The sequence below is a fragment of the Meles meles genome, chromosome 11 (assembly GCF_922984935.1).
Source record: "Meles meles chromosome 11, mMelMel3.1 paternal haplotype, whole genome shotgun sequence".
In the NCBI taxonomy this organism is placed as follows: Eukaryota; Metazoa; Chordata; class Mammalia; order Carnivora; family Mustelidae; genus Meles; species Meles meles.
The window spans coordinates 50529231-50555882 of record NC_060076.1 but is presented as its reverse complement, the minus strand read 5'-3'; the positions used below and the strand labels follow the sequence as shown (position 1 = coordinate 50555882).

At 37.7% G+C, this 26652-nt stretch overlaps 1 protein-coding gene across 3 annotated transcripts in view; it reads left to right on the top strand.

Annotated features, from left to right (window-relative positions):
• The window catches only part of DENND4C (DENN domain containing 4C), a 144461-nt gene that overhangs the window by 80513 nt on the left and 37296 nt on the right, over positions 1-26652 (top strand). For 2 of the 3 annotated variants that reach the window (XM_046023804.1, XM_046023803.1), the window contains exons 12-22: positions 21-239; positions 6894-7039; positions 8830-8865; positions 8946-9076; positions 11060-11192; positions 13839-14045; positions 17906-18034; positions 18226-18370; positions 18646-18792; positions 24325-24447; positions 25491-25637. In XM_046023804.1, the coding sequence (XP_045879760.1) occupies positions 21-239; positions 6894-7039; positions 8830-8865; positions 8946-9076; positions 11060-11192; positions 13839-14045; positions 17906-18034; positions 18226-18370; positions 18646-18792; positions 24325-24447; positions 25491-25637 (1563 nt within the window). The remainder of the gene's footprint in view (positions 1-20; positions 240-6893; positions 7040-8829; positions 8866-8945; positions 9077-11059; positions 11193-13838; positions 14046-17905; positions 18035-18225; positions 18371-18645; positions 18793-24324; positions 24448-25490; positions 25638-26652) is intronic. The other variant, XM_046023805.1, reaches the window with a different exon arrangement.

Here is a 26652-nt window from a genome sequence, read left to right as displayed (position 1 = left end):
ATCTTCTCTGGATATATCAGTTCACCGAAAGACTCAAGAAGGTTCAGCGATTGAGATGACTCCAATCGAAGCAGATTTCTCCTGGCAAAAGAAGACAACACAACTTGAGATGGAAATTCAAGAGGCATTTTTGCGTTTTATGGCATCTATTTTAAAAGGATATAGAACATATCTCAGACCAATCACAGAGGCTCCTTCAAATAAAGCCACAGCTGTTGATTCATTGTTTGATCGACAGGGTGAGTGGCATTGAAAATATAGTTAACTTTTCATTGAAATGAAAAATATTTTCTATTTGGTATTGCTCCCCCCAAAATATTCACTCTGTAAGTTCTTAGAAATGTATATTAAAATACAGTGAAATTTTGGTTTGTTGTAATCTAGCTCTATGAAGAATTCCATTATACTCTTAATTTTTCCTGAGAAATCTGAAACTGGAGACCTTTAATTATGAAAAGTCAGAGATGTTGCTTGTATTTACTAGATAGCCAGTTATCTTAGTAGGACATACCTGGCAATTTGCTTTCAGATGGTTCCTCAGTTTTGCATAATTCCTTGATTTATACAATCTTGGCTTTATAATATTCCCTAACAGTTAGTTTTTGGAATAAGGCCACAAGTGTTTAGAAGTTTTGAAAAACATAGCTTTGTTTCAGGGGAAAACACTATGCTCATCTTTCTGAGTGTTTGTTATTTTAGGGAATTATCAAGATTTTTGTTGTAATTCAGCTAGTCTGTGTGGTAACAATCTTACAAATACAGTAATATTCATATGAAATTATTTTCTATTTCTGTACTTTTACCCACTAGTTACTTTAAAAAAGACTCCACTTTTCTCATAATCCTTTTGACTTTTATCATCTCAGCTTCAGGATAGCCTGTCTCTTGAATATTTAGCCATCACTTACCAAGTCTGACTAGTTATTAGATAGGGATTATAAAGAAGTGTTAAAATCTAGATCTGTGGGATACTAAATGCAAAATAAATTTAAAATTCTTTCTAAAATGGAACAGATACTCAAGAAAACAGGTTTTATACAATTAATAATTCATTGGGAAGTTCCCAAACTTAGAAAAAGGGAGCATGTTTCCCAAATGACTATTTCGGAAGACTTCGTGGAAAAGAGCATAACTTTGAGGAATGGGTAGAATTTAGATAAATGGAGCTTATCAGGAAAGGCTTTCTAAAAAACCAATATGCTTTAGGGGTGCCTGGGTGGCTCAGTTGGTTAGGTGTCTGCCTTCTGCTCAGGTCACGATCTGAGTGTGCTGGGATTGAGCCCTGTGTCTTGGGCTACCTGCTCAGCAGGTAATCTGCTTCTCTCTCTGCCCCTCCCTCCCATGCTCTTTCTCTTTCAAATAAGTAAATAAAATCTTTAAAAAACAAAAACAATATGTATTAAAAGCCAAATCTGAATGGAATTTCTCCTTTGCTATTTATTAAGCCTTTCTGAGGTTTTGTTTTCTCATGCATAAAATGAGGATGACACCTACTTCATGAATGGTTGTGAAGATTAGATGTATATGAAGCAACTAGTAAAATTACAGTACTCATGGTAACAGCTGTTACCACTAGTGGTAATGACAGAATGGAAGAAACCTCAAGTATAGATGTGTAAGGCATGTATATTAGTTTGTCATGGCTGCCGTAACACAGTGCCATAGATTGGGTGGCTTAAAGAACTTAAAGAAAATAGCTTAAAGAAAAAGAGCTTAAAGAAAATAAAGAAATTTATTTTCTTGCAATTCTAGAAGCTAAAGTCCAAGATCAACATGTTGGCAGGATTGGTTTCCTCTGAGGCCTCTCTCCTTGGTTTGTAAAGATGGCCGTCTTCTTCCTGTGTCTTCATGTGGTCTTCCGTCTGGGTGAATCTGTATCCAGATTTCCACTTTTTTTTTTTTTTTTAAGATTTATTTATTCATTAGAGAAAGAGAGGGAGAGTGTAGAGGGATGTGGGGAGGGGCAGAGGGAGGGAGAGAATCTCAAATAGACTCCGTGCTGAGCGCAGAGCCCATCGTGGGGCTCAGTCCCATGACCCTGAGATAATGACCTGAGATGAAGTAAGAGTTGGTTGCTTAACCAACTGAGTCACTGAGGTTCCCCCAGATTTCACTTATAAGTACATTAATCATTGGGTTAGAGCCCATCCTAATTACTTCATTTTGACTTAATTACTTCTTTAAAGACCTTATCTGCAAATACAGTAAATTCTAAAATACCAAGAGTTAGGACTTCAGCATAAGAATTTTGGGGGGTGGGGCAACTGGGTGGCTCAGTGGGTTAAAGCCTCTGCCTCCGGCTCAGGTCATGATCTGGGGTCTTGGGATCGAGGCCTGTGTCTGGCTCTCTGCTTGGCGGGGAGCCTGCTTCCCTTCCTCTCTCTCTCTCTGCCTGCCTCTCTGCCTGCTTGTGATCTCTGTCTATCAAATAAATAAAATCTTCAAAAAAAGAAGAATTTTGGGGGGACAGTATTATGGGGTTTAGCCCATAACAGCATGTTATGTACAGTTTGACCAAAGTGAATAGTTTTAGTCGTGTTGTGAAATACAAGGCTGAAAATAAGATTAGGGGTCAGATAATGTGTAGTGTTAAGTGCCAGACTAAAAATACAGTTTTCCTAATAGGCAGTAGTGGGTCACTAATTCATACATATTCTTTCTCTCGCTCTCCCTCCCACTCTCTGAGGGAGAGTGGCATTACTAATGGAATTTAGAACGATATTGCATTAGTATCTCAGGCCTAAGATTTTTGTTGTTAACAGAATAGTATTTAGTGTAGTGAGGGCTACAGATAATTAACAGTAACAGAAATACTAATTACATTTTACTAATTGTATTGTAGAGGAACATTGGCTATTGCTTTGAGAGTGCTAGGTCAGGGAAAGGTTCCTTGAAGAAGTTCCAAATAAGCTTGGGCCTGAAAAATGCATAGGAATTACTTGTGAGTTTTGGATTAACTTTTTATCAAGGGGTCTTTTACAACATATATGAAAATAGAATAATGTACTCTCATATAGCATCTTCCAACTTCAGCAACAGTAGCAATCAACATTTTGCCATTTTTGTTTCATCCTTCTTTCCTTTTTTTCCCAAATAGGACATCATTTCACTCATAAACTTTGAATTATCCTTTAGAATTTCCTAGATATGTATGGTATGTGCTTTTGACTGATCGTGTCCCTCTGGCGCTGTATAATGTTTCTTCTATCATGTGTATTTCCTGTAAACTTGTGGCTGGATTAAGAAACATATAGTCCAGTAGAAATGTAAGCCACACATATAATTTAAAAATTTCTAGTAGCTATAATTTTAAAAAAAGCAATAAGGGAAATTAATTTTCATAGTATATTTTTGTAACTTAAAATATCCCAAATGGTACTTCAAAATGTAATTACATTTTTGAAATTTTAATGAAAAAAATAAAAGGGACATCTGGGTGGCTCAGTTGGTTAAGCATCTGCCTTTGGGTCAGGTCATGATCCCAGGGTCCTGGGATCAAGTCCTACATTGGGATCAAGTCCTACATTGGGCTCCTTGCTCAGCAGAGAACCTGCTTCTCCCTCTGTCTGCTGCTCCCCTTCTTATGCCCTTTCTCTCTCTTTCTGACGAATAAATAAAAGCTTTTAAAAAATAAAATTTTAATGAAGTATTTTACATTTTTTCTTATACTAAGGCTTTGAAATCAGCCTGTGTTTTATATTTACAGCACATCTCAGTTTGGACCAGTTACATTTCAGGTGCTCAGTTGTCACATGTGGGTGGTGGTTACTGAATTAAATAGTACTGTTCTAGAGCTTGGTTAGATTCAGATTCCGTTTTCTTGGCAAGTAGTGCCAATATTCAAAACACATGGTGTTTGCTACTTCCTATTGCAACCCACATGCATGTCTGCCTGTCCCGTTTTTAGTGTTCCTAGGATTGATCAGTGTGTTTTAAGTGTTGTCAGCCTCATTTCATGCATTATAGGTTCCCCAACAGCCTTTCTTTTCTTTTTTTTTTTTTTAAAGATTTTATTTATTTTTTTGACAGAGACACAGCAAGAGAAGGAACACAAGCAGGGGGAGTGGGAGAGGGAGAACAGGTTTCCCACCAAGCAGGGAGCCCGACGTGGGGCTTGATCCCAGAACCCTGGGATCGTGACCCGAGCCGAAGGCAGGCACTTAGTAACTGAGCCCCCATGTGCCCTCCCCCAATCAGCTTTTCATTAAATTCTTGTTTTTTTAAGATTTTATTTATTTATTTATTTGACAGACAGAGATCACAAGTAGGCAGAGAGGCAGGCAGAGAGAGAGGAGGAAGCTGGCTCCTCGCTGAGCAGAGAGCCCGATGGCGGGACTCGATCCAAGGAGCCTGGGATCATGACCTGAGCGGAAGGCAGAGGCTTTAACCCACTGAGCCACCCAGGCGCCCCCATTAAATTATTTTAGTAGCCTTTGCTGATCATCGCCTAGATCCACTAGGAGAAGAAAAAAGACTTTGTTACTACTTGTGAAGAATAATTTATTTCTATTTTACTTAAGCATTTTTCAACTAATTAGTATCTCAAGGGGATGGAGTGAGGACCACAGCTTGTGCACCAAAGAAAGGCTGGAGGGAAAAGTGGCTCAAAAACCATGCTTAAAAATGGTGGATGTGAGCCAAAACATGTAGGATCTTTTAGGACCAGTGAAAGGTTTCTGTCTTTAAGAGTAATTGGAAGTCAGTGAAGAATCTCTGAGTAGGTAATAGGATCAGATTTGCATTTTTATTTTATTTAATTTATTTTTAAAAGATTTTATTTATTTATTCAACAGAGAGAGATCACAAGTAGGCAGAGAGGCAGGCAGAGAGAGAGAGAGGAGGAAGCAGGCTCCCCGCCCGCCAAGCAGACAGCCCAATGCAGGGCTCGATCCGAGGACCTTGGGATCATGACCTGAGCCGAAGGCAGAGGCTTTAATCCTCTGAGCCACCCAGGCGCCCCAGATTTACATTTTTAAAAGATGAAGTAATAAAAAAAATTTTTCTTCGCCTTCTTTGCAGAGATTGAATTGGAGGCATCCAAAGTATGGATCTACTACTTAGTTGGTTATCACATTGGTCCGATTGCTTATGGAAGTGACCTGGTTTAATTAACAGTAGTATGAGTAGAAGAGTGATGTTTTTTAGGAGGTAGATTGAGTATGGGATATAAGATGGGGATGTCAAGAGCAACTTAGAAATTTTTGTCTTTGTCAACCAAGTGGATGGATGGCCATGTCATTTATTGTGAAGGGAAATAGCAGAAAGGGGAAGGATCTGATTATTTTTTTAAGGAAAGTTTTTTAAAATGAGAGACTTGAGATGGAAAATTGTCCTGAGAACACTGAAAGGGCTGGAATCCCAGGCTCATATGGTGGGCCTGGCCTTAGATAAGAGGGACACAGCTGTTGTAGAAAGAGGGAAGGAGTAACTGATAGCTGTGGAAAGCCATAGATTTTTGTAGTGAGATAATGGTGGCAATTCTCTTAATGATTTTCATTTTCTCTGCAGTAGAAGGTGTGATCATTAGAGATGGGGGAGAGAACATGATAGGAGAGAATTAAAAAATTGGAAATAGGGGCACCTGGGTGGCTCAGTGGGTTAAGCCTCTGCCTTCAGCTCAGGTCATGATCTCAAGGTCCTGGGATCAAGCCCCACATGGGGCTCTCTGCTCAGCAGGGAGCCTGCTTCCCTCTCTCTCTCTCTGTCTGCCTCTCTGCCTACTTTTGATCTCTGTCATATAAATAAATAAAATCTTCAAAAAAAATTGGAAATAGTTGTGAAAATTTGGGTAAAGGGAAATTACATTGATTTCAGAAATGTAATAGGGTTGCTAGTCAGGGATGAAGGTATGAGTGGTTCTGGCCAGCCTAGTTGTGGAATTGGTTTTTTCCCTCTTTCAAGTTGTATCGGCCACACTGGTGTAGATCCAGAGAAAGCAGGCAATACAGTCTTCCAGGGCTAAGGCTTACTGGGTGAGTTTGACAAAAAAGACAAAAGAATCTAAGAATTAAGAGTGTTGACAAGAAAGTAATTGAAATGATGGACTTGGGCTTGGAATTAATATTGGATAAGGAGAGAAGTGAAGACAGGAGGGTGAGATAGAAAGTAAAAGGTTATGAATGATTATAGATTTTAAAGAGCCCCCACCCCATGCCTGGTAGAAGTACTTAAGTAAGCAAATTGTACAAGGGTAATAGGCAGAAAGTAATATATATGTAAATTAGATTCAGGAGGCAGAATTGTTTTGAATGCCAACAAGAAAGGTGCAGGGAGTGTGTGACTATGTAGAAGTTGTTGGCTGAGGTGGGCTACACCATAGGTCATTGAAATTCAAGGCCTTAAGAACTCAAAGTATTGGGTGGTTTATGATTATGGATGTTGAAGAATGATAATGTTAGGAGTTGGAGAGGAGAAGTTGGAATTACGTGCCCTAGGCTTCAGTGAATGAAGGCGAGTGTCCCTGAAGTCAGTAGATGACTACAGTTAGCAGGGGAAAGGGTGGGATAGCCAAGTCACATGAACTGTCAGGGGCAGAGCAGAGATTTTTACAAGCCAGTATAGGAATTGTCTGGTGGCATTGCAGAATAAGGACATTGACCTTTCTTATTTAAGACCAGGCAGAGTATAAAAGAGAAATTTCTGCTTAAGAACTTTAGGGCTAGAGGTTCCTTATAGGAGGTTCAGATTTCAGTGAAAAGGTTAGTGGTATAAGTTAACTTTTTTATGGTCGAATCAGGCAGAAAGAGTGATGGTTCCTAGAATATGGTCACTGAAAGCTTCTATAAATGTGGATGTATGTAAAGAGAATATAATATAATATGTACAGGTTTAAGATACCATTTTGTCTAATACCTAGTTCCACTTTAAATTTTGAATTTAATTATTTTTTTCAGGATTTTTAAAAAGTCGAGATCGTACCTATACAAAGTTCTATACTCATTTATCCAAAACACAGATATTTATTCGTTTCATTGAAGAATGTAGTTTTGTAAGTGATAAAGATACTGGATTGGCATTTTTTGATGACTGCATAGAAAAGGTAAGTTTGTCCTGTATATAAGTGTTAAAGAAAAAAACATTAACAGTTTGGCTGCTTGTATAATCATCATTATTATTAGTCCAGATGATCTGAGGGAGACAGTTTAGGTTTGTGCATGTATGCAAGTGTCCAGTTCTAGGAGTAATATAAGAATACTTTTCCTTTATGATACCTAGATTCCACTATACATAGCTCATTTTTCCTGAATCTCACTTTAAATTTTTTTTTTTTTAAGATTTTTTTTTTTATGTATTTATTTGACGGAGAGAGAGATCACAAGTAGGCAGAGAGGCAGGCAAAGAGAGAGAGAGGGAAGCAGGTTCGCTGCTGAGCAGAGAGCCCGACGCGGGACTCGATCCCAGGACCCTGAGATCATGACCTGAGCCGAAGGCAGCGGCTTAAACCACTGAGCCACCCAGGCGCCCCCTGAATCTCACTTTAGTTTGCAACTGTTAAGTACCAAGAACATTTCACTGAAAATCCTAAATCTTACCTTTTTTATTTACCTAAGTAAGATAAGATTTTGTAGTTCATTGAAAAGGTTTAGTTTTATGGGTAATGGAGTCTTGTGTTTTGGTTTTTGTTTTCTCTTCATTCAGTTACACATTTTAAACATTATACATTTTTGCAAGGTAGTCAACATGTGCCGTTTTGTTCCTTTGTTTTAATCCTTCTGAATACTTTTGCTAAATACATATTTTTTATTTTAATGAAGCACATTTGGAAATATGACTATCAAAGTTTTACTTACCAATTGTAAGGAAGTTTAAGTTGATTCTTCGTGTTAATGACACATTTTCCCCCTCATTTTTTTTTTTTTTTAAAGATTTATTTATTTGACAGATAGAGATTACAAGTAGGCAGAGAGGCAGGCAGAGAGAGAGGAGGAAGCAGGCTCCCAGCTAAGCAGAGAGCCCGATGCGGGGCTCGATCCCAGCACCCCGGGATCATGACCTGAGCTGAAGGCAGAGGCTTTAACCCGCTGAGCCACCCAGGCGCCCCTCCCCCTCATTTTTAATAGAGTTTTTATTTTTGCCAAGTGGATCTTGGGGCTGATTTATGTGAGCCGTAGTATGTAAAATTTGAGATTATATCTAAAAAAAGTAGAATATTATGACATGTTTGTAGTCTCCTTAGAGGACTTGAATGATTTTCTCCCATTCTACTAACGTGATGTAGACCTCTGGGGATAAGATTAAAACTATTCAGTGTTTTGATTACTTAAAAATTGATAGTCTGACATCATCCAGTTAGAGGAAAGCTTAGATGATATCAATATGTAACTCAAGGTTTCAATAACAATGAAATTTTTTTTTAAAGATTTATTATTTATTTATTGGACAGACATCACAACTAGGCAGAGAGGCAGGCAGAGAGAGAGAGGAGGAAGCAGGCTCGCTGCTGAGCAGAGAGCCCAATGTGGGGCTCGATCCCAGGACCCAGGGATCATGACCTGAGCCAAAAGCAGAGGCTTTAACCCACTGAGCCACCCAGGCGCCCCAACAATGAAATTTTTTATTTGAGAAGCCAGACTCCCCTTGTGACTGGCCATTTTTTGCTTGTGAAGAGGATTTATGAAAAACCTATTTAAAATAAATTGTTTCTATCCTAATAGCCATAAGAAAAATATTATATGGTAACCTGACAGTGTAAGGCCCCCCAAATATATATGAAGTGTTTCCTATCTGCTCAGTATTAAAAAAGGATAGTTTTTAAAATAAGAATTTAAGATCATCTCTAATAAATTCACATTAGACATTTTCACCAAGAATTCTTTTTTTCTTTTCTAGTTGTTTCCTGATAAAGGCACAGAGAAAACTGACAAGGTATTTTTTCTTACATTTTAAAATTTCGAAACTAGATACTGCTTGTATGCAGATTAATTGGATGAAATAATTATTTTCAGGTTGATTTTGATTCAGCCGAAGATACCAGATTGATAGAGCTGGATGATTCCCAGAAAAGTGAGCACACGGTATTCATCATGCCGCTGGAGCCGCCCCCTGATGACGGGAAGGATATGTCCCCGAAGTACAGGTAGCAGGGATTTTTTTTAGATTGCTGTTTGGGTTCAGCTTCAGTAATCCTGTTGATCTTTTGTGGTTATTAATAGATATGTATGTTAGTCATTAATTCACGAACTAATGAAGATGAATGTTATACCAAGATGTTACCAGGTATTGTAATTTAAAAATTGGACAGCCTTTTTGGAAGGGGAGCCAAATCACTGTTCACCTAAACATTTAATCATATTTTAATCTTTAAAAACTTCATTTCTAGAGGAGAATAAGCTTACTTCTCTGAGGTTTCTTCTACCTGTGGGAGTTTCATTGTTAGTGTAAAGATTGAAATTCTTACTTATTAGTAAGATACCGGAGAAAACTTAAGAGTAGAGGGCCAGGAATCATTATTTATTAAAATAGGTGATGGGGATTAAGGAGGGCGCTTGTCCGTGATGAGCACTGGATGATGTATGGAGTTGTTGAATCACTGTATTATACACCTGAAATTAATAGAACACTGTATGTTAACTACACTGGGATTTAAAATAAAATAAAAATAATAAAAAAATAAACTTGGAGAATAAGATTTGGATGGGAACCTTTTGAGAAATTAAAATGTACTTGATTTTTATTCGTTGTTATGATAATACACAGTTTAATATCTGTTAACCACTATATGTATATCTTTCCTACAAATTTGCATTTACTGTATTAAAACAAGTATGAGTTCGTATTGTACATATTCTTTGTAACCTATGTTTGCCTTTAGTGGTCTGGATATTTTTCCATGCTAACAAATATTTTTATGCCATATCATTTTGAATGACCATATTGCATGCATTTATTGTGGTTTGTTTAATCTCTTGTGGATTTTTTTTTTCGTTCTTTGCTATCTATATCCTTGTGTATATACGTAGTTTTTTCCTTAGGCTGTATTCCTAAAAGAATATCTGAGGCAAAGGGAGTATAAAATAACTGGCTTCTAAAAATACAGAATTAATATATTATCTTACCTAGACTGGATAAGAATGAAGACTATATACTGGAGTTTAGTGGCTTAATTGTTATTTTGATCACATGTTAATTATAGAATTTTTTTTTACTTTGGTTTAATTACTATACATTGGAATCCATGTGTAAGGTAAATCAAATAGGGAAAGACCATATCTCCCAGAAGAAAATTGGCCAAAGGCAGTGAGTAGGCAATCTCCAAGAAGAAATTCCAATAATTAATAATATGAAAATATATTCGGTTTTTCTAGTATTCAAAGAAATGCAAACCAAAATGGTGAGTAGAAGCATTTTTAATCTATTGGATTGAAATGAGCTTATGCTACTATATGGACTGTATATAATTGAAATATTAAAATATTGAAGTTGAAATAATTTGATAGTGACTATAATAATTTTGATTCTCTTGATAAACATTGACTATAGCAAACTCTGTTATTGGGCGTTATCCTAAGACATTAAGCAAAAGTTTCATAAAGATATAAGTAATACATATCTTTTAATTGCAAAAATTGAGAAATAACCTAAAAATGTCTGACAATAAAGAATGGTGAAATTATGGTATAGCCCTAAAATAAAAATATTATGGATTCTTTTCCCCTTAAGTACCACTGCAAGGTATGTTATGAAGTTAAACTGTTATGAAGAAAAAAATTACAAAGTATACTTAAATGTTAATTCTTAATATGAATTATTATTGAACACATGGTTTCTGTTCAAAGTTACTAATTCCTTTATCAAGTAAGATATCAAGATTTTCTGTTTTGCAGGGATTGGTTGAGAGTAAATTACAGGGTGGGGAGGAAGCCAAAGTTTCCATGTAGATAGTCTGTGTATCTTATAACTACATCATATAGTTTCGAAAAATACTATTTTTCTTTATCTGGATTTTGGGAAATAATATTGGGTACTATTTAAGATGTAGAAATACTCACCTAAATTCTGGAATAATATGAAAAGTTAATGTATTTTAAATCAGCAGCTCTATTTTTGCTTTTTATTTTAGTTACAAATACTTTCCAAGACTGGACCTTAAGCTTTTTGACAGACCACAGGAGTTGAAACTTTGTTTTAGTAGACACCCTACTGGGACTAGCATTACAAACAGCCCAGCACTCATGGCTAAGAGAACTAAACAGGTCAGATACTCTTTATCTAATACATGTTAATTTAAAATGTAAAATATGTGTATGTGATATGCAGCCCATAGTTTAGAATTATCACTCATGGCAACCATTTGAAGACCCTCTATGGTTGTTAAGTAAACGAGTTGTCTCGCGACCCTTTTATAATATTGAGGCTGCAGTTTTTGAATGCGTGTGTTATGCTTTAAGAGAATCCTGGGAAACCAAATACACTTTTTTAAAAACAACTTTATTGAGGTACATTCCTATACCATAGAATTCACCCATATCAAGTCTACTCTGTGGCTTTTATTCACAGGGCTGTGCAACCACCACTACGATCCATTTTAGACCATTTTCATTACCCCAGAAAGCCTGCACCTCTGACTTGTCAACCCCTCCATCCATTCCCCACAGCCCTAGGCAACCACTTATGTATTTTCTATCTCTATGGTTTTGCCTATTCTGGGCATTTCATAATAAATATTCCATAAACGGAAATATATAGCAAGAGGCCTTTTGTGACTGGTTCCTTCCACACAGCATGATATTTTTAAGTCTCTCTGCGTTTCACCGTGTGCCAGTACTTCATTTATTTTTATTGCTGAATAATACTCCGTTGTATGGATATATACCACATTGTATTTATTCATTCATGTACACGTGAGTGGTTCCTAATTTTGGCTGTTGTGTGTAGTGCTGCTGTGAACATTTGTATACAAGTGTTTGCGTGGATGTGTGTTTTTGTTTCTCTTGGGTAAGTGCCTAGAATAGAATTGTTGGTCATATGGTATCTGTATGTTTTAACCTATTGAGGAACTGTCAAGACTGCTTTCCAAAATAGCTCTACCATTTTAAATTCCTGCCAGCAGTGTATGAGGGTTCCCATTGCACCGTGTCCCTGTCCATTCTTGTGATTATCTGTCTTTCTGATGATAGCCATCCTTGTGTGTGTGAAGTGGTATCTCGTTGTGATTTCTCTCGCAGTATTTATCTCGCCAAATATTACATTTAAAGGAAGTTAAAGGGAGTTACTTTAGGACAAGTTAGACATCTTATAGACATACTATATCTGATTTAGGTATAAAGAGTTAATCTGTGGTTAGGTGTGAGTTAAAATGAAACATCTTTTGTACATATATTGTTGACATATTTGTGGTCTACAAAACATGGAAAATTTCAGAATGAAGTTTTTAATTCAGGTGTTACCAGCTCGTGTGCAGTCCCCCAAATGCTAGAGGTAACATGAAGTGTTCCTTAATTTCAGATAGTACACGTTTCTCTTAATGTCAGAAGGGAAATTAGCATATATGTATTTTGCTATTACTGGCTTAATAAAAGCCAGTTTTTACAATGGGAGAATTTGGTTACTAAATCTTTAAAGCTCCTATTCATCAGAACTTTTGTCCCCCAGGCTAGCTGGAAAAGAAAAGAACGTTCCCATCTTAGAAAAACAAGTGACTATATTTTCAAATATATCTTCTGAGTGTAATGGAAATAGAGCTCATAAGAAAAATGAAGGGCCAGCACATTTTTATTAAGAACACATCCCAGCAGAGGGATCTTTAGTGCAAGGCACACAGTGGTAGTCTGACGTACTTGGAAGGTTCTGAGGTTTCTAAGAGTATATATAGTTTCTGTTTTTTTTTTTTTTTGTTTTTTTGTTTTTAAAGAATTATTTGTCTGGGAGGGAGAGGGAGAGAGCATGAGCATGCGCACAAGCAGGGGAGGGGAGAGAGAGAATCTCAAGCAGGCTCCTTGCTGAGCATGGAGCCCGACATGGGGCTGGGTTTCACAACCCTGACTTCATGACCTGAGCCAGGTGCTCAACCGATTGAGCCACCTGCATGCCCCATGGGGTATATAGTTTGATTAAAGCTCTGCAGGTGGTTTTAATACCTCTTTTCCACCTAAATGAGAATGAGAATCAGAGGTAGAAAATACAACTACCGGTCTGTGGAGTAAGAAAGTCTGTGATCTTGATCACACTGTTGCCTGCAATGGCATTTATCTTTTTAAGGAATCAGTCAGTGAAAGAATTAAAGATTGGTGAGGGAGGATAGAATGGAAATCTTGGCAGGAAATAGCCTGTGGGATCTTAAACATTTTTGGCAGGGAGAAAGGTGGAAAGACTTATCACTTTTCAAGAATGCCATCAATGGACTGACAAGCTCTAAATGGTTCAAACCCTTTTATCCATCAAGCATATGAGTGCCTTCTATGTGAGGGGCAACTAATTAGCCATTATATTATATAAATATGGATGGTCTCTATTTCTAAGGGATTTCTGGTCTGTTGGGAAATATGCTTGCCAGTAAATAGTTACAGCACAGGATAAAGTGCTTCTGTAGATGAATGTTGAAGGGCCTACATAGCACTAAGTGGGAAGCCACTCATGAAAGTAAACTGTGAAATGCTTAATGTTAGAGTCAGATTTTATATTACATTCCTCTTTCTCATTTCCTTCTCACTTTTATCCTCACCCTAGTGGGTTTTAATAAATACCTTGATTTTTTTTTCCTTAATTTTCTTTTTGTAAGTAATCTCTACTTCCAGTGTGGGGCTTGAACTCATGAACCAGAGATCAAGAGTTGCATGCTGTCCTGACTGAGCCAGCCAAGTGTCCCAGATGCTGTAATATGTTATTTATGCTCTTCCTAGGAGATAAGAACAGCTCATAAGTTGGCAAAGCGATGTTACACAAATCCACCACAGTGGGCCAAGTGCCTCTTCAGTCACTGTTACAGCTTGTGGTTTATCTGTCTCCCGGCCCACGTGAGAGTTTCTCACCTTAAGGTCAGAGCGCTGCAGCAGGCGTATGATGTTCTCATTAAGATGCGGAAAACAGACGTGGATCCGCTCGATGAGGTGATTATAACAAACTGAGTTACCATTACTAGGATACATTTTGTTTTTGTATTTCCAAGGGAATTTAGGTCTCAGTTGCTTTAAAGTGTTCTCAAGTATTTTCATTAAGCAGGAAACGTTAAATATTACTCTGTTCCATGGAGCTAATACTTATCATTTATTTTAAAATATATTTATTTTATAATAATATGATTTATAATATAATAAATTAATATATAACATAAAAGAAATACTAAATATATAAATATAAATATTGCAAATATAAAATAATATATATCAATTTATATATCAATTTATATTTAAATATATTTATTTAAAAATTACTGCTTTGGAATGAAGCAGAGACTGCCTTAGGTCAGATAGTTTGCACTTGATAAATAGAAAATAATATTGACTTCATTTTATTCTTTTTTTTTCTTGAGAGTGGGGAGGGGCAGAGGGAGAGGGGGAGAGAGAATCTTAAGCAGGCTCCATGCCCAGGTCCCTCTCACAACCCTGAGACCAGGACCTGAGCTGACATCAAGAGTCAGATGCTTAACCGACTGAACCACCCAGGCGCCCCTGCTTCATTTTATTCTTTTTATTTTATTTTATTTTATTTTATTTTTTAAAAGATTTTATTTATTTATTTGACACAGAGAGAGATCACAAATAGGCAGAGAGGCAGGCAGAGAGAGGGGGAAGCAGGCTCTCTGCTGAGCAGAGAGCCTGATGTGGGGCTCAATCTCAGGATCCTGAGATCATGACCTGAGCCGAAGGCAGAAGCTTAACCCACTGAGCCACTCAGGTGCCCCTCATTTTATTCTTGATACAACTTTATTAGGAAGCAGATAGGGAATAGGCTGTTAGTAAGTGGCTCTCCACTTACTAACACAGTACTTACACAGGGCTCCACTTAGGCCCTGTGTCCTAGGATGAGTTACATAACCTGTATGTATTTCAGATAATATATCTGAAAATGTTGATCCAGACTTCTCAACCTTGGCACTGTTGATGTTTCGTCGCACATGATCCTTTGTCGTGGGCCCGTCCTGTTCATTGTAGGATGTTTAGCCGCATCCCTGGCCTCTCTAATGCTCCTGGCCTGACTAATGCCAGGAGCAGTCCCCCTTCTACGTAGCATTCAGATATGTCTGCATACCTTGCCAGCTGTCCCTGGAGGTCAGAATTACCGCACTGATGTAGACAGTTATAGTTGGTACCATCTTTATAAGTTTAACTTGAGGGTTAAATCTGCTGATGTACAGTGTGCCTAGAATAATACCTGGCTTACAGTGGAAGGTGAGCACTCAGTGACTGATATGCTAAAGGTTTTACGGGCACACTCTGTCTTAAGCTTCAGAGCCATCCTAAGAGATAGGTAGTGATACTGTCCAGTTAATCGTTGAGGAAACTGGACAACTTATTTAGCCTTTGTCTTCGCTAGTTTTCCCTCTTAAAAATAACTTTTGGTGTTAAAATAACTATAAATGATCTTTAGAATCAGGTTAGAACTTAAAATGAAGTTGAAATAAAAACTCAGAATAATGGGTCTCTGAAGGGAAAGCACAGGGACAGAAGAGAAATGGGATTGAAGAGGGGCGCATTATAGACTTCAGCGCTAATATTTTTTCTTAGAATAAAAAAGATCTTAAGCGAATATACACATGTAATATGAAGATTTGATAATGCTTGTGGGGACACTAAAACTCATTTTCTCTATTAACTATGTTATGAAAGCTTCAAAAATTACAAAACAAGTACTAAAATATCTATTCTCATGTTTGATTGCATTGCTTTCATCTGATGTTTATGAAACTATTTGGAAATTAAAAGTACTTGATCAGAAGTACCTTTTGTGTGTTTTGTACCTTATGTGTTTTAATGTTTTAAAAAAATTTGTTCTAATAGAGTTATTTAGTTTTCTAAGATGTGTTTTAAGATGTGTTTTAACTTGTGAAAGGCATATTTTTTAAAGTGTTCTTAAGGTGCTCTGTGAAATATTTTTAAAGTGTTTTAAAGTATGCTCTATGAATGATGTTAATGTACTCTAAATTCAAAGCACAGTGCTTCATTAAGTTTGTTTGATAAGTTATAAGTTCATAGTACATACAAATTTCCTGAAAAGTATTTTCCTCTGTAGGTATTAAAGTTCATTGGTAGTCTTTGGTACAAGGAATTATGTTCTCTCATTTCTAACACATAGCAGTTATGACCAGTAAGCTAAAAAATTTTTTTAGACTATTTCCCTAATAAACACTGATAGGAAGCTTAAAATTTGGAGCTTCATTTGTTGTACTCCTACTTCTGATGAGTTATTTTGACAGATTTTTAGTCTCCTGAAGTCATTACATCTCCACACGTGGAAGAATGAAATACTTATTTTAAAACTTTGTATGCATATTTGGGGCCTCCTGGGTGGCTCAGTGTGTTAAGCCTCTGCCTTCGGCTCAGGTCATGATCCCGGGGTCTTGGGATCGAGCCCCGCATCGGGCTCTCTGCTCTGCAGGGAGCCTCCTTCCTCTCTCTCTCTGCCTGTCTCTCTGCCTATTTGTGATCTCTGTCTGTCAAAGAAATAAATAAAATCTTTAAAAAAAAGAAAGTCGTAGCATGTGAGATCTTGCCTATGCTTGATTTGGGTCTAATGTTCAGGAAGTGTTTGTGTTTCTTGTTGAGCTCAGTTTCACCTCCCTGTGGCTTTTCGGGAATTGCACAGACTGTTATTCCCTCTTTCATGTGACATCTCTTCAGATACTTGAAGAACCCTCGTGTGCTACATTCTCTTTCCTCCCTTCTTCACACATGTTACGAGTTCCTTCAGTTTCCCGGATTCATGTAGTCATTTATACAGTTCCTCTCAGTTTCTGACCTCCTGTTTCTAAATTACATTCTCCATTTCTGGCTTCCAGATACTCATCTTTTTAACCCTTGGCCTCTTCATGTCTCTTTTTCTATTTCATTTCTTCTGTTCTCTTGACTGAAATATCCTTTCTGAAATCTTTTTACTCTCCCCTTTAGTTGAGAGCAACTTGGCTTTACAGTACCTTTTTGTTAACCAACTCTGTCATAAACAGAGCACATTTGACAAGTCCCAAGAAGAGTATCTTCTGTCTGTGTATTTCCTTATACCCAGACTATGCTGTCTGAGAGTCTGTGGCCACTCCAGCACTGCTCCCGTCAGCGGGCTCACCTCTTCACCGGGAGCCCTTGCGGTACCCATTTGTTCTCCATGCTTTCTACGGTGTCTTTGATGTATGAGACTCGGACTTCATCTTCCAACTTCACTTGTCCTCTTGTGATCAGATTGAGCCCTCCTCCGTAAACACGTATTCTTAGAAAAGCCTTTGCTAATAATACTATTTGAGAGAGAGAGCAGAGAGCTGAGCAGTCCAGGCTCAGACCCAAGACTCTGGGATCAAGAAGGCAGATGTTTAACTGACTGAGCCACCCCGGCGCCCCTCAAGTTTCTTCTCATACTTTCCTAAGACGTGGATTTACAAAATCTTTTTTGTTACATAGGCATCCGGGAGATGTTGTCTTTAATTTCTTTGGCACAGAATATAGAGCCTGATTTGGGAGAGAGTTATTTCAATCATACTAGATTTAAAAAATAAATTTCTTCTCAAATTATGGGGAATAATAGTCATTCTTTTTGTGTAAACCTTGCTGAAACAAATGGCACAGGTGCATGTCGGTCTTACGTGATACAGTTGCGGGAGGTGTTTTCATTAATGAATAGATATTTAAAATAATTTATAGAGAGAACAAAGGATAAAATAGTACTTAATGCCTTTGAGAAGAAGAATTGAGTAATTTAAACATTTCTATGAGCCACAGACTGACTAACCAACTGCTCATGCTTTGATGTTCTTTTCTGTTAGGTGTGCTATCGAGTAGTCATGCAGCTCTGTGGACTTTGGGGTCACCCTGTTTTAGCAGTGAGAGTCTTATTTGAAATGAAAACTGCTAAGATAAAGCCAAATGCTATTACTTATGGTTATTATAATAAGGTAAGTGGGATTAACATTGGACAACCTGTGTTGCTTAGTAAGATTGATACATTTTTGTACATTTTATTATTCATCAAACTTCTTTTAGAGTTTTAAGCTATAGTGACTTATGTATTTTATATGTATGTATTTCTTTAAAAAAATAAAGTATTCCTAACAATCTTTATTTTTAACCATTATTTTACTTGTAGGTAGTTTTGGAGAGCCCGTGGCCTAGCAGTACCCGCAGTGGTATCTTCTTATGGACGAAGGTACGGAATGTGGTACGTGGCTTGGCACAATTTAGGCAGCCGCTTAAAAAGACCGTGCCAAAGTCACAGGTCTCCTCACTATCAGGTAATATACGTGGTTGGAAAGATACTCTATTGCTGAACCATAAGCTTTATATAGGCATACGAGTGTTTAATTGTATGAAATAGAAAACATAAATGAAGTTTTGGTTGATGTTTTCATATACAACTAAAGATAGAGATTACATTAGTCCCAAATTATTTTGCCCCCACAAATTTAGAAAGTGTTCTGCAACTGCAAATGAATTGTGGGGCATTCGTGTTTCGTTTCGGAAATGGTCAGTGCATGAGTTATTGAACTGCTGTTGTCCTTACCTTTAGCTCCTCCGAATGCCACAGGTGGAAGTGATGGGGACACGGTGAGCCACGGTAGCGTGGATAGTTCTAATGATGCTAACAGTGGGGAGCACACAGTCTTCGTCAGAGATTTAATCGGGCTTGATTCCACTGATAATCACTTTAGCACAGGTACTAAAATCTGGATTTTACTAACCCGTCACTTACTCTCTTGTACAGTCTCTACCTTTTTAAAAAGCTTTTACCTTCCTCTCTTAAGAGTTTGTGCAATGAGTACTGTAAAAATACTTTATATAAATAAGGGAAGAAATACATCTCTGATTGCAGATCCCTTCTTTTTATTTCCTAAAATACAAGAAATTAACTTTGGAGTGCTGTGCAGAAAGCTCCAGCATGGTGCTCCTTTGTATTTGTTCATTAGTTGTGAAGGTACACGATACAACTGTAGGAATGATGAACTGAGGGACTTGAATTTAGTGATACAAATTGAAGATCTCTTTTTCATTAAGTGGAAAATACTAAGAATTTGAGATTATGAATATTAAAGAGGGGAGAAAATAAGTCACAAACCATGAGAAAGAGTATTCTCTTTATATGGTCATTCTTTTCAATGACACTTTTTAAAATCTGAGAAACTTCTGAAGCTCCTTTTACATACAAAGCTCCGGGCATCCCCTCTGTCCTCCCAAGTTAGAAATATGCGTTATTCCACTAGCACCTGGAGCAAATATGTGTGTGTTGCACATCCCTCTTTTTGTGTTGTTTTTCTTTTTTGTTGATGTTATTGTTAATATCTCAAGCTTTTCTTTAAAAAGAATCCTTAGTCTGATTCCTGTGCTTCATCTGATGAACTGAAGTTTCCTTTTTTCTGCTCTTTGTTGCTCTGCTTTTTGCTCTGTGCTGTTTCTTGGTGCTGCATTTGTCCTTGGCTGTCATGGTGTGGGGTGCAGACAGACTTGTATGACGTGAAGCTATGGATACGCGTGTGCATTAATTCTACCCTTGAATGTTAACCACTTCAGGTAATTTCCCGTTTATTAGGTTAAATTTTGCTGTCATGCAAGGGTGGGGGAGAGACCTTTTGTTGTGATGAAAGTATTGTTATAGGTGGAAAGCAATTTCAGTTTTCTTGACTTCTTCCTCTTCAGATAAGTGTAATCCTGTATGTACCACTGAAAATATCTAGCTAACATTTCTCTGTCATTTTGCAAAGCATATTTGTTGTCTTATTTGAAAATACACCGTGCCTTGCTATAATTCTTCCTTTGGGGTTTTTTTGTAGCATCATTGTATCCACTAGTTTTATGGAGATTAAATGTTTCAGTGTTCCTGCTGTTGAGATGGTTTTGCTTGATAAAACTGCTTTGCTAAGTTCTTGTGCTAAAAATTACCTCATAATTACAGAAGCATGTGTAAATCATCAAAAGTCAACGTAGAGCTCTAAGTTACAATCCTGTTTGTAAATTCACTTTCAGCAGTAGGAATTTTTATATGACTTTAATTTTAAAGTCATTTTACTTTATTTCTTCCTGTATTTGTTCCTAAAACTTATAGGAACTTTTATGAAGAAATGGACTTCATTTATGAAAAAAAGAAAACCCAAGGGAATAATTTTGTGATATGAAGCCATTTCACCAAATAATTATAATTTTAAAAATAGTAATAAATTCTGTCCTTATTCTTCTAAACTTACCTCCTTTAGTTTAAAAAAAAAAAAAAATCTCCTAGTAATTCTGGGTAATGGGCATGAAGATTCCAGTAGTTGGGGAAGAAACTTCAGATCCCTTTTCCATATGTGTCTTTTTTTTTTTTTTTTTAAGATTTCATTTATTTATTTGATAGACAGAGATCACAAGTAGGCAGAGAGGCAGGCAGAGAGAGAGAGAGAGGAGGAAGCAGGCTCCCTGCAGAGCAGAGAGCCGGATGCGGGGCTCAATCCCAGGACCCTGGGATCTTGACCTGAGCCGAAAGCAGAGGCTTTAACCCACTGAGCCACCCAGGCACCCCTCCATATGTATCTTTAAAGTTACATTTCAAATGACTGAAGCCCTGTTGCTGAATTTACAGTGATTGTGTGTCCTTGTAGAGTTTCTGGTGGCATCATTTGATACTTTTGGAGACTTCCAACCAAAGTGCTTATGTTACTCTTTCTTTAGGGATTCTGTTGTAGAACCTTTCCACTCGGTACCTGATATAGAGTCACTTAGCTTGTTGGGGGGCATATCTTGATTTAATGGTCTGCTTAGTCCCCAGACTGGTGTCCATTCCATGGCACATCATGCCTTATCAGATTTTCTAAGGGGCAAATAAAAAACTGACAAATTAATCATTCTAACGAGGGGTATGTAAAGAAGTTTAGTCCTTTTTTTCTATTGCAGACCCAAAGTTTGGCAGTATAACATGCAGCAGAAGGTAGAAGGCACTACAGTTAACTCTTGAACAACATGGGTTTGAATGGCATGGGTCCACTTCCATGCCAGTTTTTTCCCCCCAATAAACCCAGTACTATAAATGTATTTTCTCTGCTTTATGATTTTCATCCCCCCCCCTTCTTTAAATTTGAGTGTGGTTTATACATGATGTTGTATTCGTCTCCGGTCTACAACATGAGGATTCAACTTCTCTCTATGCTGTGCTCACCACAGCACTTTTAAAATACTTGAGGACTTTTTAATAATGTTTTCTTTTCTCTAGCTTCCTTTACTGTAAGAATACCGTGTATAATCGCAGAATACAGAATATGTATTAACTGTTGATGTTATCGGTAAGGCTGCCATGAGCAGTACACAGTTATAGTTCAGTTTTGGGGAGTGAAGAGTTAATGCCTGGATTTTTGCTTGTGTGGGGCGGGAGGGCCAGTGTTCAAGGGTCAGCTGCGTGCTCCTGTTTCATTTTCACTAACGTCCTGTATAAGGATTCTCTAGGATCTTTGTTTCAGTTAGTCCTAGTTTAGTCTTCAGTCTTTGTTTCCATTTTAAATGACAGAACTCGAAAGTCAGAAAGACTTGTTTAAAACTTTATTTTGAAATTATTTCAAATTTATGAAAGTGTTATAATGCAGATTTCTGTCCAGAGTCATTCTTAGTTTGCCCTGTTTGCTTTATCGTTTCTTTCTGTACACACATGTACATTCTTTCTCTGAGTCCTATGGCAGCAGGTTGCATACATCTTGCCCTTCTACCTTTTAAATACCTCAGTAGTGTTTTTCTCTGATAAAACCATAGTATAGTCAACCAGATTCAGACAGATACCAATACACTACTTTAATCTGTAGGCTGCATTCCAGTGCTGTCAATTGCTGTAATGTCCTTTGTGGGACTCTAGCTCCCTCTCTTTGGTCTCCTTTAACCGGGCACAGTTCCTTACCCGTTCTTTGTCTTTTGACCTTTCTGAAGAATTCAGTTATTTTGTGGAATGTTTCTTAGTTTGAGTTTGTGTGATGTTCCCTTGTGGTTAGCTTGGGCTGTACATTCATGTCTCTGTTGCAGAAGTAATTGTTCCTCCTGAGGCACACAGTGTCTGTCTACCTCTCATTGGTGATACTCATTTTGATCACCTGGTCTTAGTTTTCAGGTCCTCCTCATTATCATGATCGCCCCTGCAGATGATGAGCTGTCTGGAAAGAAACTCTGAGACTGTGCAGTAATACCCTCCTTCTAATCACGCTTTCTCTTTTAAATTTAGCATCCATTGATGATTCTTGCCTTAACTGTCTTCACTATAAAGTAGTGATATTGAGGCACCTGAGCAGCTCAGTTGGTTGGGCATCTCACTCTGATTTCTGCTCACATCATGATCTCAGGATCCTGAGATGAAGTCCTGTGTGGGGCTCTGAGCTCAGTGTGAAGTTTGCTTGAAATTCTCCTCTCCCTCAGAACCCTCCCGATGTACTCGCTTGCTCTCTCTCAAATAAATAAATCTTAAAAAAACAAACAAGGGGCGCCTGAGTGGCTCAGTGGGTTAAGCTGCTGCCTTTGGCTCAGGTCATGATCTCAGGGTCCTGAGATCGAGTCCCACATCGGGCTCTCTGCTCAGCAGTGAGCCTGCTTCCTTCTCTCTCTCTCTCTCTCTGCCTGCCTCTCTATCTACTTGTGATCTCTCTCTGTCAAATAAATAAATAAAATCTTTAAAAAAAAACAAAAACAAAAAAAACAAAAACAAAAAAAAACAAACAAACAAGTAGTGATTTGCCAACTCTGTCCTCCATCCAGATTTATAGGATGGTATTCTATGTCTTTTGGTTTAATAATTTTACTCACACATATCCTGAGTATGTTTTTAAACACTTCCTTTCTTGTACAACAAAATGTTCCTGGCTCATTCTTGTAGCTTTTCTGCCAGAGATCTGATATCAGCCATTTATTCAAGGATCCCAGGTTCCTTTCAATGGGCGGTAGATTCTAGAAGCCAAGATCTGGGCTCTAGGTATGCTTACACTACAGGTTATTACTGCTTTTAAAATTTTTCAGCAGAGCTGGAAAATATGTATATATGAGGAGAAAAAAGAGAAAATATGTATGTATGTTTTGGAAATACATCCATTTTCTTTTCTTTTAAAGATTTATTTATTTGAGGGTAGGGAGGGGCAGAGGGAGAGGGAGAGAGAATCCCAAGCAGACTCCCTGTTGAGAACAGAACCCAACACAGGGCTTGATCTCAAGACCTGAGATCATGACCTGGGCCCAAACCGAGCGTCTGATGCTTAACCAGCTGAGCCGCCCAGGCACCCCTAGAAATATTTCCATTTTCATATCAACCTCATATCAACCTCATATCAATCTTACAGGTTATTCTTTGTCTTCCTTCATTTCATTTTTTAAAAATCTCTCTTCTTCCACAGTAAGTATCTTGCTTCCAGTAACCATCATTACGTTTACTCATTTGCTCAGTCCTGCAGTATATATAAAATAATTTCAGAATTGCTACATCTGTTATTCTGGGAGAAACAGGCTTTATAAGTAGTTTAGGATTTGTCTGTTACCATCTCCCTTCCCCAGGTTTAGGGTATATTCTTAAAATAACGTGTTGAAAAGTTTCTTGGATGAGTCCTCTCCCCACCCCACCCCATGCCCCATCCTTCCAGATCCTTCCAGGTTATTCTTTTGAAATACAGTTGGTCCCATTTGTTCCTGTTCACATTCAGTTTTAGTCACCACCTTCCTCCCAGTTTTGTTGATTTAATTTTTTTGAATGTATAAAAATGGATGCATTTCTAAAAATAAAAATACAACACAATAAGCCATATTTAGAGGAGTGTCCTCTCTTTATCCCTTCCATCCTATTTCCCCTCACCCCTTGTAGTTAACCAGTTGTGTTGTTTTCTGGTATGTTATTTCTGCATTTCTTTTTGCAAAAGTAAACAGATACATGCTTGTTTTATTTCCTCTTCTTTCTTTCACAAAAGGTAGCATTCTATATGTACTCCAAAAGAGACTTCCCAGAACATCTTGTCCAGATCTGTTAATCTGCGGATGAGGAAGCTGAGGTTCAGTGCTTCCATTTTCAGCCTTTGGTGCTCCTCTTCTTCCTGCTCTTGGCTGCTGACCTTCTGTTTACCATGTCCTGCGTGCTTCGTGGGCTTTCTTATCTTCCTTCTCCATGAGTTTAAATCGTATAAATCAGTGAAGGTTTCTTCTGACATTTTATAGCTGGTCTGTGCATAGATGAAAGCTTCCACCTATAAGCTTCATTCTTTCTCAACAGGTGGTCAGTCTGACCAAGGCTATGGGTCTAAGGATGAACTTAGGAAGGATGATGCAGAAATTCACATGCCCGAAGAACAAGCAGCAAGAGACGTGATATCTAAAACGGAAGTGCACACAGAAGGTGAAGTATTGGTATTTACTTGCTCTTCTTAGAAAAATACTGTTACTAATTCTTTTTAAGTTTATTTATTTTTTTATTTTTAAAGAATCTCTACACCCAGCGTGGGGCTTGAACTCACAGCCCTGAGATCAGGAGTCGCATGCTCTTCTGGATGAGCCAGGGAGGCGCCCCTGTACTGATTAAGTCTGTACTGATTAAGTCTGATGTGATACTGATACTGATAAGTCTGATGTGATGATAATTTCAAGAAAGAAATACAGGGTCTGGGCATATAAAATCCTATGTAATATGATGTATGGAGAAAGAATGAGTAGTTTCTGAATTTTAGAATTTAAGAGATCTTTAGAGACTGTAGGCCAGCCCTCAGTTTGTAGGACAGTGCAGTCCATTGAGGTATTTGTCAAAGGCAAAGAGCTATCTTGTGATAGAACCAGGGCTAAACTTTGAGTCATCAGACTTGTGTTCCAGTGCTTGTTTTATTTCAAAATGCTCTTTGATGGAAGTCCTTCAAATATCTAAGTAGGTATTTTTCTTTGGTAGGTTAGATACAGTGTCCAAGGTTTTTCTGTCTTTTTTTTTTTTTATGGGACTCACTGAGGTATGTGTGATTTATATTAATCATTTTATGGAAACGTGGAGGAATTTTCTTGCTTTTTGGTAATAAGATGTTCTTCCTATCTATCCTTTTACACAAAAGGACACTTTCTTTAATGATCTTACTTAATTGATGCTCCATAGTTAGCAGAAACAAGCCTCTCTCCTACTTTGTAAGTGAAAGGATTATAAATGGAGGCCAAAACCTTTAATTTACTTACAGGAATGCTCAAGTTAGGGTCATTGATGCTAAAATAAAGCACTTATTTGCATCAGTACTGGCAACATTTATGGCATAAAGTAAATGAGACACAATAAATTAGTGATAAAATAGTCATCTCTTCACTCCCACTTGGGGAAAATATTTTTTAAAAATATTAAAATCAATATATGGTTTCTGTTCAGTTTTAGTAAAAGTAGGAATAACATCCAAATACTTTTTTCCTCAGAAGTGTGTGATGTCTCTGCTGTTGGGGCAAAACATTCCCAAGCTGGTGTGGAGCCACAGAGTCCCACCGAGCCTCCCACATGGGGTGGCAGTATTGTGAAAGTTCCATCCGGGATATTTGACCTCAGTGGCAGGAGGAGCAGCACTGGTGAGTCTTCACAGATTGCTGGCCAAATGTTTAAAATAGTTTTTAATGACATGAATTGATGACTTAATTGTGATGATCATACTAAAGAGCCAGAAGTTTGAATCCTTTCCATGGGTTAAGAAGTTGTTATTTAAAATAGTGTATCAAAGGAGGGGTATTTATTGTGCTTAGTTTTTATTGGGAGTACCTTTGCTTGTTGTGGTGCCTCTTCTTAGTTTGGTCCGTCTTTCTCAGGGTAGGTGATGAGAGGGCTCCTATGCTCATGAAGAACAGAGGGTCACTGATGTTACTGAATTCCAGGGGGGCTTTTGTGTGGCAGTGGAAGGGCAGTGGAAGGAAAAGATTGATATCACTGTGCTGTATTGTGGAAAAATACCAGCGTGTCTCTAATTTGACCAGTTGTTACAGGCCCCCTGAGCCACTTATTTGTGATTAGGTATTTCTAATGAATAACTCTCTTGCCTGTGACTCCCTTTAATTTCAGTTCACTCCTTTCAGTTGTGTTAGGCCTCCTGAGTACCCTCCAAGCATGCATCTAAGTCTGTGATTTCAAAGGCCAAAGAGATCGGCCTTGTGTTTCTTGCCCTTTTTTAGTAGTAACTATAATTCACTTCTCTAAAGTCAGCTATCTTAAGTGTATCTATTATATGACTTACAGAAATTAATTTGCTCAGCTTCCTAAATTCATATAGGAATACTCCTTATTCCAAAGTCTCTCCTTCTTTTAGATTCACTGATACCAAATTCATTTTGTTTGTTTGTTTTGGGGGCAGGTAGTATTCAAGAGGTAGAGCTAAAAAGGTTTTTGAAAAAATAATATGTATGTTGTATATCCTATTTTCCAAACCTGTTGCTAGCAGGTTTAAAAAAGAAAAAGGAGGAAGACAAAGTTTTCTTCATCAGAGGATTATAATCTTCTCAGAATATTGACATGGACAAGATCTGGGGTCTGGTGTGCTTACCTCCCTCTTTACTCATCCTGTGTCCGTGTCATGTCTTGATTTGGGAAGATTCA